This window comes from Pezoporus occidentalis, unplaced genomic scaffold, assembly GCF_034315485.1.
Source record: "Pezoporus occidentalis ecotype Australia unplaced genomic scaffold, CSIRO_AGI_Poc_V1 ctg170, whole genome shotgun sequence".
NCBI lineage: Eukaryota > Metazoa > Chordata > Aves > Psittaciformes > Psittacidae > Pezoporus > Pezoporus occidentalis.
In genome coordinates this window covers 728,021-744,520 of record NW_026913532.1, presented here as the reverse complement: position 1 = coordinate 744,520, position 16,500 = coordinate 728,021, and the positions used below count along the sequence as shown (strand labels likewise).

General features: G+C 36.6%; 2 protein-coding genes across 9 annotated transcripts in view; one reads left to right on the top strand and one right to left on the bottom strand.

Annotated features, from left to right (window-relative positions):
* Window positions 1–16,500, bottom strand: part of SSBP2 (single stranded DNA binding protein 2) — a 185,094-nt gene that overhangs the window by 14,040 nt on the left and 154,554 nt on the right. For 6 of the 8 annotated variants that reach the window (XM_062613882.1, XM_062613884.1, XM_062613881.1 and 3 more), the window contains 6 exons: window positions 15,788–15,823; window positions 13,080–13,134; window positions 10,416–10,486; window positions 8,903–8,981; window positions 5,860–5,888; window positions 1,809–1,907 (listed from right to left, as the gene is read on the bottom strand). In XM_062613882.1, coding sequence (XP_062469866.1) covers window positions 1,809–1,907; window positions 5,860–5,888; window positions 8,903–8,981; window positions 10,416–10,486; window positions 13,080–13,134; window positions 15,788–15,823 — 369 coding nt within the window. The remainder of the gene's footprint in view (window positions 1–1,808; window positions 1,908–5,859; window positions 5,889–8,902; window positions 8,982–10,415; window positions 10,487–13,079; window positions 13,135–15,787; window positions 15,824–16,500) is intronic. The other 2 variants (XM_062613887.1, XM_062613888.1) reach the window with 1 other exon arrangement.
* RASGRF2 (Ras protein specific guanine nucleotide releasing factor 2) overlaps window positions 1–16,500 on the top strand; it is a 259,547-nt gene that overhangs the window by 237,318 nt on the left and 5,729 nt on the right. The window lies entirely within an intron of this gene.

Sequence of the window (16,500 nt, the reverse complement as noted above, 5' to 3'; positions counted from 1 at the left end):
GTACGGTAATGGACTACTTAGGTAAAGTCTATTTATGCCTTGTCATGTCTCTGACGTTTTGACTGCTTTAGGGCTACTTCCATCATGTCCTGCTATGCTTATCTTTAGCCACAGAGACCAGCTCAAATGCTTAAAGCAAAGCCTATGTTTAAGTAATTTCCTGTACTGAGCCGAAGTACCTAAGTAATGACTTTGGATAAGGAATCAAAAGATACCTAAACACGTCTGTGATTTTCAACTTACTATTAGCCACACACTGTTCCCCACCCCCAACCAAAACTCTTGGTGAACAGCAAATTTGCATGAGAAAGACTTCATAATAATGCCTACTCTAGCCAAGTAATAAAATACAAAGCAGAAAGCAAAACAGTTCCCAAGGACTACAATGTGACTCATGTTAGAGAGGAACCCATACCTAAATGTACGTGGCATGTATAATGACTGCCTTGTAGTTATACATCTCATGTAAACCTTGGGAAAACTGAGTCCCAGGTTCTTCCAGGTAGGTAAACAACATCTAGGTCCACGTAGAATCCAGGAAGTGTCTGACAAAACTGATCTACTTTTGAGTACAACTGATGTCCTTCTTTCCATGACCTTAGTTTGCTAAACTGGCCTGCCTGCTGATCAGGTTGCCTGCCCTCAGTACAAGCAAAGTATGCCAAATTGAGAGTCGAGGATTACACTTAATGGAGATTCTGTCATGACCGTTTTTTTTTGGCAGATGTTTTTGGCAGAAACATCAGCCTTTTTGAGTTGTAAAAAACATTTTTCTTGAATACTCCACACAATCAGAACATGTGAATATGTGCCCTCGCAATGAAGACATCAACAGCTATCATGCAGAAAGTCTGCCTCTTCACTAGATTAAAAAAGAAAACCCATCCCCATGCCCAATATGATTCCCATTAAATTTGCCTTGAAATTCAACTGTTTTGTGATCGGACAGTTTACTTGTCAATATCTGAGCTGAAGTTCACCACTCCACAGTTAATGAAGTTGCACTCACTTTGGGCAGCAGTGATTTCCAATAATAATAGAAGTGTTGAAGTCACTCAGCACTTCTGAAAAATCACGTCACTCCTATTTAGGAACCTAAATGTGGATTTAGAAACCCAGCTTCAGACACATGAGTATGAAAACACAATGGGCTTGCTCTGTAATGTAATTTATACCACATTTTGTTGCCTCAAGCATTTTCCATCTCAAAAAGCCTGAATGAACACTAGAGGGAACCTTTGCTTTTTCTGCCTCTAACAGGACATGGCATCTTTGCAACATGAGATCTACCCATGCTCTGATCATATCCTTCAGTGAAAATCCTGTTCCAAAAGACATTCCCTACAAAACACACTGTTTGCGTGTTGAAGGCTGGGCAGCCACACATTGAAAACACTCAGGTGTAAGGATCTGTTGACTATGTGTATTTAGGCTGCTTAGATATTGCCTAACAAACACCCACTGTGCACTACTGAATATGTGACGCATAATTATTACTTTTTAACAGATATTTCAGTGATAACTGAGCTCTTAATCTGGAAATTTCTGTAGTAAATCTACACTTCCCACATTTTCCAGTTTCAGCTAAACTTCTAGCAGTCTTTTGCACAATGTTTTGCCAAATCTATAAATACTGTAATTTTAGAACCTAATAAGAACATGAGGCAAAGTAGTGCATTAGAAATAACTACAAAACTGTTTGTTATTGCTGTATTTTTTCTTTTTTTAAACACAATTACAGAGCTAAAGGTTCACAAAGTAAAAGGAAAGAACAAAACAAACAATAAAACAGGTAAAGAAATACTTACGCTCTCACTCTGAAAAGGATTGAGGAAGTTTCCACCCATCTCACCATCATCTCTGGGAGTGCCAGGCTGATTATTCATGCTCATATTACTGGGAGAGTTCTGTTAAATAAGATTTTAAAATACAGATTAAGTGTTAAAGATTGCAGTCCATTTCCCAGCTTCACCAAGTGTGTCAAAGACACAGTTTACATGATACTATAGTGCACTAAAATGCACCGTGTAATGCACTGGGATTTTCAAAGATGAAAAATAAGCCTCTGGAGGGTTCTGCATGATTTGGTCACTAATTTTAGCCTGTAAACTGATGCTTCCTAATGACCTAAAGCAAGAATTATTTACCTGCAATTCTTGCTTTCAAGTTATAGCCATCATCTTCTAAAATCGGGAAGGTTACAATAGCTGCATCAGGATATGAGCCAGTTCTGTTACTACATTAAATCACGTGGCCAAATGCAGTGAAGTCTATGAGTGTGTGCCTTGACATACATGACTTAGAAGTATGTACTTAAAGGCAGACGTATAGATGGATCTGGTCTACACAGACCTTTGCAAAGGCCTGTGGCTGGAGTCTTTCCTCATAGTGTTCACGGTTTATTGAAATACAGTTTCACAAGTACTTCACAAGTGGTGTACAAGTAGTAAACCTCTGAACACAGCTAGCGCACAGCATTCGTAGGTAAAAGAGTTAACAAGAGTCTTTTAGACAAAAGATTCCTGAGTAACAGCTGGACACTGGACTGGGCTCACAAACCCTTTCACAGGAGGAGCTGCACTTTTGCCATTTGCTTGCACACAGCTTAATACAACAGCGTTTTAAGCACATTTTCAGTCTCTAGGTGTGACTGACATACTAATAAATAACAACAATATACAGACTCATGAGGATACAATTCCTTTTTTCATTTGGTTTTTTTTTCTTCTTTACAGAAATGCAGAACCACCTTTGCAATGTTCAGCAATTGCTTTCAGGATTCAGTTATTTAATGAAAGGGTGAAACAACGTAACTGCCACAGAAATTATTCTGAATCAATAGCCAATACACGATTATTGTAGGCATTACAATTAGGTGTTTTTAGAAAGTTGATTGGCGGTACCCTACCATGCCTGGAGCACAGGCTATTCTCTTTCCATCACTGTTAAGATTCCCACTTACAGATGATTTGTGATAGAAAAGGAGCAGTCAGGGAAATTGGGGAGTGAAGTCACGAACGTAAGCATGAAACATTTACGTCTATCACAGTTCTTCTGTCTTTTGATCCAGAAAACGGAATGCAATATTGCTGTTGAGATTTTACTTATACAAGTGCAAATCTGGTATATCATAATAAATTCAACACAAACCTAGTGCAGTCAATGGGCAAGCTAACAAAATGTAACTCCCAAGTAGTGAACTTGATCAAAATGACCACATGATAATGGCTGTAAGAATCCTAAGTGAATCTGTCCTCTCCTTCTTATGTTACCTCAATTATAATCCTCTATGCTACATCTGTTAGCACAAAAGATTTTTTTTTTAAAAAAAAAACAAAGAAACCAAAGAGGTACTTTGAACTTTGAAAATACCTGCATGCAGTCTTCATTTAGTATAACTAAACCTGCAATAGGTCAAACTTAGAATGAAAAACTGGAAACATTAAAGAAAGATAAAGTCCCCTTCATTCCTTGGCACTTCCCCTAGAACTACAAAGGCCCTCTATACTGGCACTTTAAAGATGTACACTGGAGTGCTCACTGAATAGAAAAGGGGATAGGACAGTTATGACTTCTTCTGTATGCTCCTCTTTCACCATATTCCCCTGAGGGAAGATGACCATTCTCAGTCTGAATGGCCAAGTATGTGTATGAGTTCATCTTGGTGTATTTTCACTTATAGGTTAAATATAAAATTAATTACACAAGTGACATGCAAACATAACTTGTTTATTGGCATATGAAATGCAGCTTCTAACATTGGGTCAAAACCCCTGACCCAAGCCTTTTGTTTTCTTCAGCCTAGTTCACTGCCTCTCAAACTGATCCCCAGATCTCCAGAAATCACTGGGCAACACATCCATCAAAGACAAGTAAAAGCCTAAACTAGATGAATAACATCAGACAATTAAGTTTGCTATTCAGTGAAGTTAGTACTGCAGATATTTTGGGATCCACAGCTTGAAAAATGTTGAAAATACTGCTTTGGTTCAACCACAGCTACTGTACCTTAAGCAGGAATTAATTCAGGGAAGTCTGGTTGCCTGCATTATGCAAAGGGTCATTCTATACAGATTCAGTCCCTTCTCACCTTAAAATCTATGAATATAAAGTTTAAAACTCACTAAGGCCTTGTCACATTATTTTATGTGATGCTCCCACATTTTTGTTCATTCCTGGGGCATTTACCCCTCTTTTATCTTGCTCTGCGTAGTGCAAAGCCTTGAAATTCTGCAGTTGCTGGAGCACACCAGCCCCAAAGGTTCAAATTCCTGACATAAACACTTCTGTAGCAACTCCTCTGGGCTGCTTTTATGGACAGTATGGGGTCCAGCCTTGTAGCACTATCTGGGTTTCTCCAAAGCAAGAATGTCTTTGATACCTGTACAAATTCTATGGGCACTTCAAGTATCACTAGTTATTAATGTTTATTTAATATGCATCATTTCAGCTCATTTACTTCCCCCATCTTAATCTACTTCATAAAATCTTAATGTTTTGATGTTCAGCCAATTACAATAAAATCTTCTCTAGAAAAAAACAGCTCTGAAATCTGTGAGATATACTGATTCTACCAACACTGGGTTGATTTTCCTAATCTCTTGGGAATGTATCATCTGCTCTTCTAATATACATTTTACTCCAGTGATGCCCTGTGCCTGGACTTGAGCATCACACTCTGCAAGCTATATTAACTTTAGTGAACAATGCCCATCACTGGGATTTTTCTTTTAGTAATTTGAAAAAGGCATGCATCAAACATGATTTCCATGAGTTAAATTTTAAGGTTAACAAATTACAAGACTTCCAGATAAATTTGGATCCAAGTTTTCAGAGGTCCTGATATTTGTATTAGCACATAGACTGATACTTAATAGTGAGTTGAACACAGGCTGTTATAAAAAACGTTGTGGCAAGCTAATGGAAATGTTTTGGGGTTTTGCCTTAAAAAATGCTGCAGTTTGCAATAAACATAATGAAGAAAAGATACCAGTACTGATTTAAAAAATGCTGTATGGTTATAAACTTATTGGAGGCTTTTATTGAATCCATCACTGCACATCTAAGCACAGCACAACTAAGCAACACTGTCATTTCAATCCATCATTTTGCAGAGCCTGAAAATGTTACAGATAAAAAAATGTACAAAAATACAGGATCGCTCCCTCACAGGAGCAGCAGTGGCCTCGGACACATCCTGCATGCAGCTATTAAAAGGTACTATGTAGATATTAAAAGATCACTTTATCAATACCAAATAAGCTCATTAATTCCTACATTAATAATGATCACATATGTAGTAGTATGTGACACATTTAAGGACAGTACTATTTTTGTTGATGCAAAACCCCTTCAAGTTAAATTCACATTCATTTCCAACTATTCAATGGTTATGCTATCAAAATAGTACTTCTTCTGAAACTACTTCTTATTCTAGCTTTTAGGAACTTATATTAATGATTAAGATTGCCTTACAGAAGTGACAAAAGCAATCATGCAGTGCATAAATGTAACATCCTAATGACATTTCCCCAAATTTACATTTAAATAGAATTGATTATTAGAACTACATTGGGCTTAACAGCATGGAAGATTATAACATGATCAATCAGATTATGAACTGGACATAATTAATCACATTCATTAATACACATTATTAAGCAGTAGGGAATAAATCTACTTATATTCCCCATTTATTATGTTGTTATTGAATTTTCAATTAATACTGATGCTGTCTGCATAGCTTCCAAAGAGCTGACAAGGAGAAAATGTAGATACGTAACAAAAAGCACTATAACAAAGAAAATATGTTTAAGATGAAACATTCTAAAAATTCCCAATATTTGATTAGATACTTACTTTGGAAATACTGTCCATGTCTCCTGAGCCTTAAATTAAAACAGACATTTTTTTTCCATTAGTTTTAAGCTGAAGGTAATCTTAAGAATTTTTTTTCCATAGTAAATATACAGTGTCACAGCAATACTTAAAAAACATAACCAATACTTAACAAACATAACCAATCATACTTCATCTCAATTCCTTCCCAATGTCTCTCTTAGTAAAAGTTTACAGGCAGTATTGAACAATGTTAGCCCTTTCTCTATGAACATACCAAAAACTGAAAAAAGAATAAGAAAACACTTTCGATCTGTATCTGTTATTTGGGTGGCATCCTTTCAGGATAAGAGAGCCAGCACAACTCTAGAAACCAGGGTACAGGTAATGCAATTTATTTGTGGTATTATCCACCAAGGGAGATGTTGCATTAGCTGTATTAAAAAAAAAAAAAAAAAAACAACCACAAAAAAAGAGGCAACTAACTAGTAAAATCTGATGTTCCTGGGAAAAAAAAAAAAACACAACAACAAATAAAAAAAGACCACTATTATCATTAAGGTCAGCTAGGAGGGTTTCATCAATGTCTTTGCTTGCAGAAGCAGAAGCCTACTGCTGAAACTGACTGGAATGACTTCAGGTTTTGATTCATTACAAACACTGATGATGGCAGTATCTTTCAGAAGAAAGCAGATGATCCTGAGGACCAGAGTAACAGAAATAAAATAAAATTAAATATAATGAGTGCAAGACTATTGAATTTTTTTCACATGCTGTAGCTCTCACTCTGGTAAAGCAAAGAAGAAATAAACTTTAGGATGAATGTATCAAAAAAAAGCATTTTTAGCATCAACAGACAGTAAACAATTCTGGTCACCTGTTTTCAGGAAAGATGTATTCTACAAGAGTACTGAATACAAACCCAGAAGAGTATCAGGGAAATCAATCAAGAAAATGGGAGCTGTGGAAGAAGACTGAAATAGCTTACTATGTTTAGCCAGGCAAATTAAGGCTGAGAAGGAATATGATTTCTCTATATAAATACGTCAGATACATAAATGTTGTGAAGAGCTATCTTGTCACAGCCCAAAGGATAAATTTTGTGGCAATCAGAAAAAGGTTTCTATCTAAACATCAGAGCTATGAATAGATAACCATAGAATGGTTATGGCCAAAGAAGTTGGAGAAGTTCAAGATGGACCTTGACCAATTTATCCATCTGATTATGAGACACAGCTGCCTACTGCAGCATGGAAGTGAATGCAGAGGATCCCTTCCAGCCCTCTTCTCCTTAAAGAACTCAGGTTCCAATTTAGATAGGATGTTACCCCTAGAAAGCAGTCATCATTAATTTGAGTAAGCACTTCATCTCTTTCCCTGGAGAAAATAACTAAGCAAATGCTTAGATGCCTGTAAAATCCTTCCACAACTGTTTCAATTTATTTTCTTTTAGCCAAAAATAATTCTCAGGCTGTAGAAACGTGACAGAAAAAGATGCTATTACCTTTTACATAATTTTTTATTTCTTTGAATGTAACGTGCATCATTTTTAGTTAAAGCAACAACCAATGTTAGGATTGTAATAGGTACAGAAAAGCTGTAAAATCACCAGGTGTCCTTATGCAAAGTAATCTAGGAATTTTGGGGACATGCTTTCCTAGGAAAAAAGATAATTCTATTAGGAGACAGATGCATACTGCTGAATTTTAATTGTTCAGACTGTGTCTGCTAAATAAGGTTTGATAGCTGTTTTTTTCTCAACCTTCCATGGCCTCTTCAGATTTCTCCCTTTGTCCTACCAGTTTGTATTTCCTGTCTCACAACCTCCAGCTGTTGGGCTGTGAGAGACTGATCTCCACCCTCCATGGAAGTATGGACTTAAACCATGTGGAGTTTAGGTTGGTCCATGTCTGTGCTGGGAAAGTGACAGAGCTTTTCTCTCGGGATAACAGCAAAGGGAGCACCAGGAGCTTGGCTTCTGCCTGCCTGACCTGTGTTTAGCTTGCTTGGGTTTCTTCCCATAAAGAAAAACACTGCTCAGCAGGGTGTTGCTGGTGCCCCTTGGAGGCACAAGAGTACACTGCTGGTGGACCAGGGGGATAGAAGAGAACCTAAAGAGCTTTACAGCCTGAAGTTCCACCCTGTTGCCTGCATGACTGGCACCCCTTGGTGCAGATGGAAGTGAAGAGTACAACACAAGAACTCTATTCAGAGCTATTTGCCTCATGTTAGGGTAGGAGCAGAAATAAAATCAGAGTATTTATTTACCTTGCAAGCATGGAAGAGGAAGGCGTAAGTGCAATTTATTTAGTTGTAGCTTGCTTCTTAAAATCTCTTTCAAACATCTATCAGGCTTCCAGCAAAGAGTAAGAGCAGAGAGTTTGCTAGGACAGTCAGGTGATAAAGCAGTGTATATTTTGCAGAGTTGTGCAAGGCTTCTCCCCTAGATACAAGTCCTTCCAAAATCACAGTGCCAAAAGCCGAGCAGTACACTGTTCCCCCTGCCTCTGCATGCCCTGACCAGAACCCATGTTCTTTTGGATGTGTTAAAATTGGCAACTGTCTGAAGCTGCTAGTGGGTACAGAGTAATAAACTTAACAGACATATGGCTAAGTATGGAACAAATGATGATATCTAACTGTTGGAATAAAACCAGCTTAACATATACATCAAAATATGTAATAACTTACTTCCAGGTAATTTGTAAGAAACTGCATCAGCATTTCGCAATGACACCTCCCCAAGATTTTCAAAGAGGAACAGAGGTAAATAAAAATAGTTCTTAAGCCTTCACCTCTAAATTACTGTCATGGTATGCTTTCAGACTGCTTTTCATCAACTGCTATACTCTCTAATATAAATAAAACACAGTATTTTCCTTCCAGAGGTGCCAACTCATTTGCTTAAAAGAGTATCCTAATACTTCTCACTAATGTATATACAGCTTTTTCAGGTTTTAAAAGGTTTTTACACACAGTCTTTGACGTAACTCAGAGAACTGGTCACAGAAAATGGCACTAGTCATAGAAAATTCACAATGCTTGTAATATTTACTGTCATTACCTAATGATCCATTCATATGATGTGAATCCATTCCACCCAGTCCACTCATAGGTCCATCTGACCCTGGCCCCATTGGAAACTATAAAATGACCAGACATTAAAAACTGATATTACTGTACCATTTCTTGTAGATAATCTAATAAAAAGAAAATATTTGTCAGGATTAAAAACCAAAAATGAAACAACAACAACAAACAAACAAACAAAAAAAAAAAAAAAAAACAAAACAAAAACCAAAACAAACACCAAAAAACAACCAACCAAAAAAAAAAAAAAAAGAAGAAACACCACAAAAAAACAACCCCACCCAAAAAAAAGTGAAGGAAAAATGCACAGTCCTATGTCTGAATGCGCAAGTCAAATTAAAGTATTTCATGTGAAGACTGCAAAAACATCGTTGTTTCTTTTAACTTTTTCCAATATTACCTTCATGAAACTCTCACCTCTCTGTAGGCTGGAATATAGTTTAGGAATAATTTATTATTTACTTTGACACCTTGGGTATGACTTTCAAACCTGCTAGTGCTGACCTAGCTGTACTCTTATTGGGGTTACAGGAAACTTTTATGATTCCCTTCAATGAAATAAGTAAGTAATTAATTAACAGCTTTCAAGGCTCACCTTTATACTGGCAATTGGACTGCTCTGCATTACCTTTGTGGAGTTTCTGACCAGCTTTAGATATTAATCTTAAATTTTATTCTTCAAATACTTAATGACATTAATATCATAGAAAAAAATAGAATACACTGCGTTATGATTTTGAAACACCTAAATAACTGTATTTTTAGGTCTTACTGGCTTTTTCTTTTCTTCTCCAAAAGGCCCATAATATGGATCATGATTAAACGAAATGTGGTTGCAATCAAGAGAAATACAATAAAACTGAAGCCATAGAGAAAGATCAAGGAAGATTCAAGTTCTACCTGAGAATCCAGATTTTTGTAAGCACTAGAATTGCTGAAATTTAGGCTAAACAGTCAGAAGTTAACTACTTCCTTAGGCAAATATTTAAATGTTATCAATAGGTTTCATTCTTAACATCCCATTTAGACAAACAAGGAAGCTGGTTTCCTCTCAGAGGCATTCATATTGTCCTCTTTCACAGAAGAGCAGGGCAACATAATACTTCTGCAATTTTCTCCTCCCTTTTCAAGGATAGATACTTTGAACAGAAGTTTGAATCATGTTAAAAATAATGCTTACTGGCAGCTCCTAGGATTATGTTCTACCACACCAAAGTCTATTGCATCACAGACATCCCCCAAAATCCACATGCAGAGCTTCTAACGTCTTTTCTGTGTAGAATATGCTCCAATCTTTATGTTGCATGTATTGACATGATTTGTGAAACATAGAAAGGTACATGGTGATGGGAAGCAACTGAAGTGTCACCCATAAAAATGATAAACTTAGTATTAATGATATGTGATGGAAACATAGTGTTTGGATTAAAAAAAAAAAAAAAAAAGCTCCATAATTCAAAGAAGCATGTAACTAGAGTCATATTTACATTAGGTCTGTTGGGTCCAGGTGGTACTGCATTCATTAAAGTGTACATGTTGTCTCCAGAGTTGGTTGAATCTGTAATAAGAGATTATTTTAAGTGCTAATATGTACCTTTCAATAAAACTACTCACCTAATACATATCCTGTCATTTTGTTCATATTATTTCTTTGCCTGAATCACTGATACACAGTAGCAATATAATAGATTTCATTCCTTTTCTATCTACTGCTACCACACAACAGAGCTATGAAAAGAAATCATTGCAATGGTCCCTGAGTGACTATGTCTAGACTTTAGTTTTATGCATGACTGTTAAAAGGTTTATAAATCACCATGTAGCTATAACTGTTTAATTCCATAAAACCCTTTTTCCTGGAGTTCTGAATTACTTCACACATCTTCAATTCTCTCTATAGAACAGGAGTTTCTTATCAATACTTCCTGCAATTTGTTTTCCATCCGTAAAAAAATGGTAAGTAGCTTCTCATTATACAGACTTCAAGTTAGGATAGCACATGAAAAATTTTTATGTTCATCCATCTCAGTCTATTTGATTTTGGATATATCTAACTGTTCAGTGGAACACCATGCAAAGATCCTGGCTCCAAGGACAGCTTCGTATCTTAATGGTACAGCAGGTGCAATGCTTCAGAAAACCTCTCTAAGTCCAAAATCAACAAAACCATTCTGGCACAGAATGGTGCTTAAGCCAGTAAGTTCTGTCAAGAGTTTCACTTGCCCTTACCAAATGCTGACACACCTATATTCCATCTCAATTCTTCTTCTGCAATAAATGCACATGAACATTCAGATGGAGCAACTCCAGAGCTGAAATGCAGGAGGCAACCCAGCTAACTGTGTGGTTGAACTTTCTTACCAATGCCTAAGAACCATTAGACACAGATTAATCATTCTGATCTCCAGCTCATCCCCAGTGCTAACACCTTTCATCAATATCTGTATGAAAGAGAAGGCAAAAAATGCAGCAGATGGTAGACAAATTATGCAAAACCTTTCCCAAAGGAACTTCCCAAGAGATAGGTCATGTAATGGAAAGGTTTGCTGAGAGGAGAATGAAAAAAGGAAAGTCTAAATACACCCCTAAGGGGACAGCATGATTTTAAAAAATACAAGGAACTCTGAAAAAACAGCAACACTACAGTACCTACAAAAAGAATAAAGAATAGCTTAGTGCTCTGCACCCAGATCCTCCGAAAGACCGTTCCACCTCTTTGAACCAGAGTTTTGAGATTATGAATGCAAACAAAAACCACTGCTGAGCTGTAATTCATTTTCAAAGAGGAGGTGACTGAGGAATTTTTGAGTTAGAAATAGTAAAAACAAGAAAGCTGAGCCCACCAAAATGTGTTGGAAGAGGGAATGCAGCCTGACCTCCTGTAAGAATGTATTTGGGAAGTTAAAATCAAGGTTTTTGTCTATTTCTTAACCTTTCTCAGACAAGTTTTCCAAGCATCAGTTCACTTTGGTGAACAAATAATTCCATTATATAACAGAGCACTATGTATCACTAGAACATTTAAATACGCTGTTAGCAGAAGTGGGGGTGGGACAAAAAGCTTTTAGCCTGAAGTTATCAAAGTAAGATTGGCATGTAAAAAGTTATTTTTAATGTTCAATGAGATAGGCAAAAAGTTCTTCCACCATCAGATCCTTCTGCAACACACCTCCCTAAGTTTCCTCATGTTCTGCTGGCTCACGTCAAAGTACATAGAGGCTGCCTGGGCCATGGGAACCTTTGGAGCTGGTTTGTCTCAGAGGCAAATAAATACCATGGCAAAACTCTCAGGTGGTCAGTTTCTAAGTGTTTTCATACTTTCAAAAGCAGAACCTCAAAACATCTTTGAGTCTGACTGAAAGTGGGAAAAACTGTCAGCAGAAGCTTCATTTGAGTAGCACACAAAGAGCCTAACATCTGCCGTAACTGCAGTGCTGAGGTGGCAGAGGCTGTCCATGAGCTTGTTTTATGTTAAAAGGGACTCTGACTTTAAATGCCAGCTTGCACTAATTATCTTTTCCACTAATGATATGAACAAGGAAGCCCTGTGATAGTATTTAATGAAGATGTTACACTGCTGCAAGATGTTTTCATAATTACTTAACAAAATCCTCTACCCTCTTGTGCTGCAGAGGACAGCAAGAACATGTATGATACAAGGAGTGAGGAGGCTGTAACATCACTGAGGTGAACGGGGGACCTCTTAGCTGGTGAAAGTGAGTTACAAAGGCAGATATAGGCCAAAAGGAGTAGCTATTGAATGCTGATATTATACAAGGAGTAGCTACAAAAGGAGTAGCTACTGAATACTGATGTTACACAAGATGCAATTGCATCTTGCATTTTCGCAGGATTCTGTCCATTCTGTCCAGAACTCCATTCTGCAGTTCCACCTTGGTATCAGAATCTTTGCACAACACTGATGGAGGGCAATACTTACATCTAGCTGACCACCTATTAAGCCTTGAGAAGCTGGCTAGCCATCCCAAATACTCCCATCCTCCTCCTTGTTTCCTCAAACCTTGGTTGGAATGTGGCCAATCTTTTGCCTGGCCAAAATCTCCATGTGGTCCAAGTTGCAAGTTGTCCAAGTTGTGCTTCCTAAAATCCTTTACAATTACTTTTTATTATTTTGGAGTATATTTCAGTACCTGCAGGACTAGGCATGATAGGTGTTCCTGGTGGCCCTCCACCCCCTGGAGGACCCTAGAGAGAGCAGAGAATGTCAGTTGGAATGGAAGAAAAAGATACTGCAATAAAAATTGAACACAGTACAAATGAAAAGAAAAACAAAAAAGTACCATGAATTAAATTGGTAAAAACATGCACATTTTCTGTTAAGCTAGCGAAACATCACAGTTTAAGATGAGGTAATGGGTCAGCAAGCTCTGGCACAGATTTCTGATGTATGTAGGTATACAGACCCAAGAATATCTGTTAGTCAATAACTCTTGTGTCATGCAGTGAGTCAGATGAGAGAAATACTTGGAACAGGGCCTAAGACAATTATACTTAATTCCCTCAACCTGTTTTCATTACCAGTGTTTTTTCAGCTGACATTTCTGTTTTGTTGTACTCTGTTCACGGTCAGTGGTAGAGTAAGTAATGTTTGCTAAGCACAAAATATGGAGGTGTCCCATGGGACCAGAAGAACCTAATCACCTTAAGAATTGCCTTTTTAAGGCAGACTTGGTACCTTGATACTGTTGGCATCTAAATTCTGTCTGTACAATATCCTACAATTTTTAAAATAACATCTGTATAAAACATTTCTTCTCAAAGTACTAACAAATGGATTAAAAAAGTCAGAATAATGCTGGATACAGTCATATTAGTTGCCCAGACTGCCAACTCAAAGATAAAAAAAAACAAACAAACCAACCCATCAAAGAACATCTATTTTCTTAGTTTCAGGTATTTCTGTGTTACAAATCTGCTTATGACTAAAAGTTGTACACAAACTGCTTTGGTTGTTAAACAAGTGTTTTAAGCTTCTTTAAGAATTTCTGCAATAATATTATTCTAAATATCCTTACCACTTAGGAAGAACAGAACCATAGCGTATTGCTTCCTCTGTTTGAGATTCACTAATATTTTTAAGTAATATGAAAACCTAACAAATTCAAGGTAAAAATGTCTGTGTCAATAGAATACAACAAATGTTAACTTTTCATTATAAAAAATACACAGCTAGCAAAATTTCTTTTCATTGCCATATGACTATTATTCTTTTAATCATTTTTGTTATAATTTAAAATAGCAGATACACTATTCCAGACAGGAATATTTTTTCAGTGGCACTGGATATAAAGGTTTAGCTGTCCCTGTCTGCTTACAAGACATGGCTGAGATTTGCTATAATTCACTGAAGTATTTTGGAAGGTTTTAAGCAAGGTCACTGAGTAACTTATAGAGCATGCTAGAACACGGACTTGCTCCACCAGAACACCCACAGATCAGCTTATAAAAATCAAGGCATAATCATAACTTCATTTCATACTGCCAGCAACCACATTGCTTTTTACCCCTCCCAAATTAGAACTGAATCAGAAATGAATGTGTTAGAATCTCGCTTGGCAAAACTGTCTGAAAGGCCTACTCAGCCCTCAGCAAGAATTTCCATCATTGCTGCTGCAGAGCAACAGATTCCAAAGAAACCTTTGGATAATGTATAAGACCTTTCAGGCATCACAGAGCTGTCAGACATTTTATCTGCGTGCTTGAGCACTAAGCTCAATGACTTTTTGGGTTTTTTTAGGTTTATATGTATTTTTCAGCATAACATAGAAAGGTGTAGAAAGCACTAACTGTGCATTTATTAGAAAAGTTACTTATGTTCACTACTAACTTTTGCAACTGATGTTAAATTTGCATTTACTCTCATTGCTTGTGTGTTTCCTGCTCTTGGAAAGCCTCTTGGTATCAACTACTTTCACCCTTAGAATATATTCGTATCTAATGGAATTATTTCTCAAAAACTGTCTGACAAGCTAAGCAGACTGAGCCCTCAGAGTTTGTAGGTTCCAGATCTCAAATCCTTTGGCTAAAAAGTTGCTTTAAAAGCTCCCCAGCCTTAGAAGAGTACATGAGAAGTACACATAATCCAAGTACAACAGTACAACAACAATAAAGAGCCTATAAAGATAAACACAGTTAATCTTTTGGGATAGAGACAAAAACCAGTAGTATATATTACAAAAAACCTTTTTGTTGATAGGTAAAGTGTTGAGAGGGTTAGCATTTTGTTTCCTTTTGAGTGACAGCTCAATGCTGGGCCTATTATAAAGTTTTAACAACTTACTTCTGAAGTACAGACTAAGAAAAAACAATGATACCAACTAATCCATACTAAATTAAGACAATATCTGTGAAATGAAGCCAGACAATGGAGAAAGAAAGAAGTTGAAAGTCTTTAGAAGTTAATTATAAAAACATAAATTTCCTTTAAAATGTGCGCTACAAGGACACATATGTATATCTTTAGGGAGAGAAAAGCTTATTCTAAATTTTCAATTTTTTTTTGTGAAAAAGTTCAGAAACTCATACACAATATTGTGATATTGAGGAAACTGGGGTTTTTTTTGTCCCTTATTACAAAGGCAATATATTTTATTGGATATATAAGTGTTCACTGAAGTAAAACTGCACTCAGGGCAATTCTGATCAGACTGATAATGATTCTCCTAATAAACATCAACATATGCACCACAAATGGCAGAAAAAAACCTAAGTGCAGATCAGATGTTCAGTTCTCAACCAATACACAAGGGTTCTTCTTAACATTTGGACAGCTGTGTCTTTGCCTAAATAAAATGTAACATCCATTATAATAAGCAAACACACACATGAGTGTACTTACTACATAGTTCCCAGGAGATGCTGAAGAGTACGGTATCTGTAATAGCAACAGAAACAAACCAGTAATTTCTTCTCCAGGGAGGTGGAGTCCATACATACATTTATGTGTAGCTGTATGTTATGCATATTTGTTTAATTTATTTCAAAGACACAGTTAAGGATCACAAAAAAATGCTACTGTTGTCAAAAACCCACCTCATCTTTTTAACAACTTGGCCTTGTAAGTAGCTTCGACTCAACTATCAGTACAGACACAAACCAAATTTAATATCCAATATTTCAAATAAAAATATTTCCATTTAAGAATAGTATGCCCTGGTATCCACTCAAATGAATACAAATAACATCATTGACCTATTTAAATGTCTGTAGGCTGAGGTCTCTTAACTGCTCTCCATTGTTTCGTAAGTGAGGCATGCATTTTTAACAGCCAGCATCACTTTTTAAAGATACCAGGTTACAGGCTCTAGTACCAATCCAGTTCTTGCATCTACTGCAGTAGTCTTCTTATTCTTACTGTCGGAGCCACAGTAAGGTCTGTAAAGATCTGCAGTCTACAGTAAAAGGTTAAGCTATAAGATTAAGCTATAATGTTATTAAGGTAATATACTTCATAAGGTTTATAAAATTAAGCAGCACATACTTGCATTTAAGTCAAGAGGAGCGTGTACTGAATTTGGATGTTCTTATGTGTACTTGATATTGATTAAAATC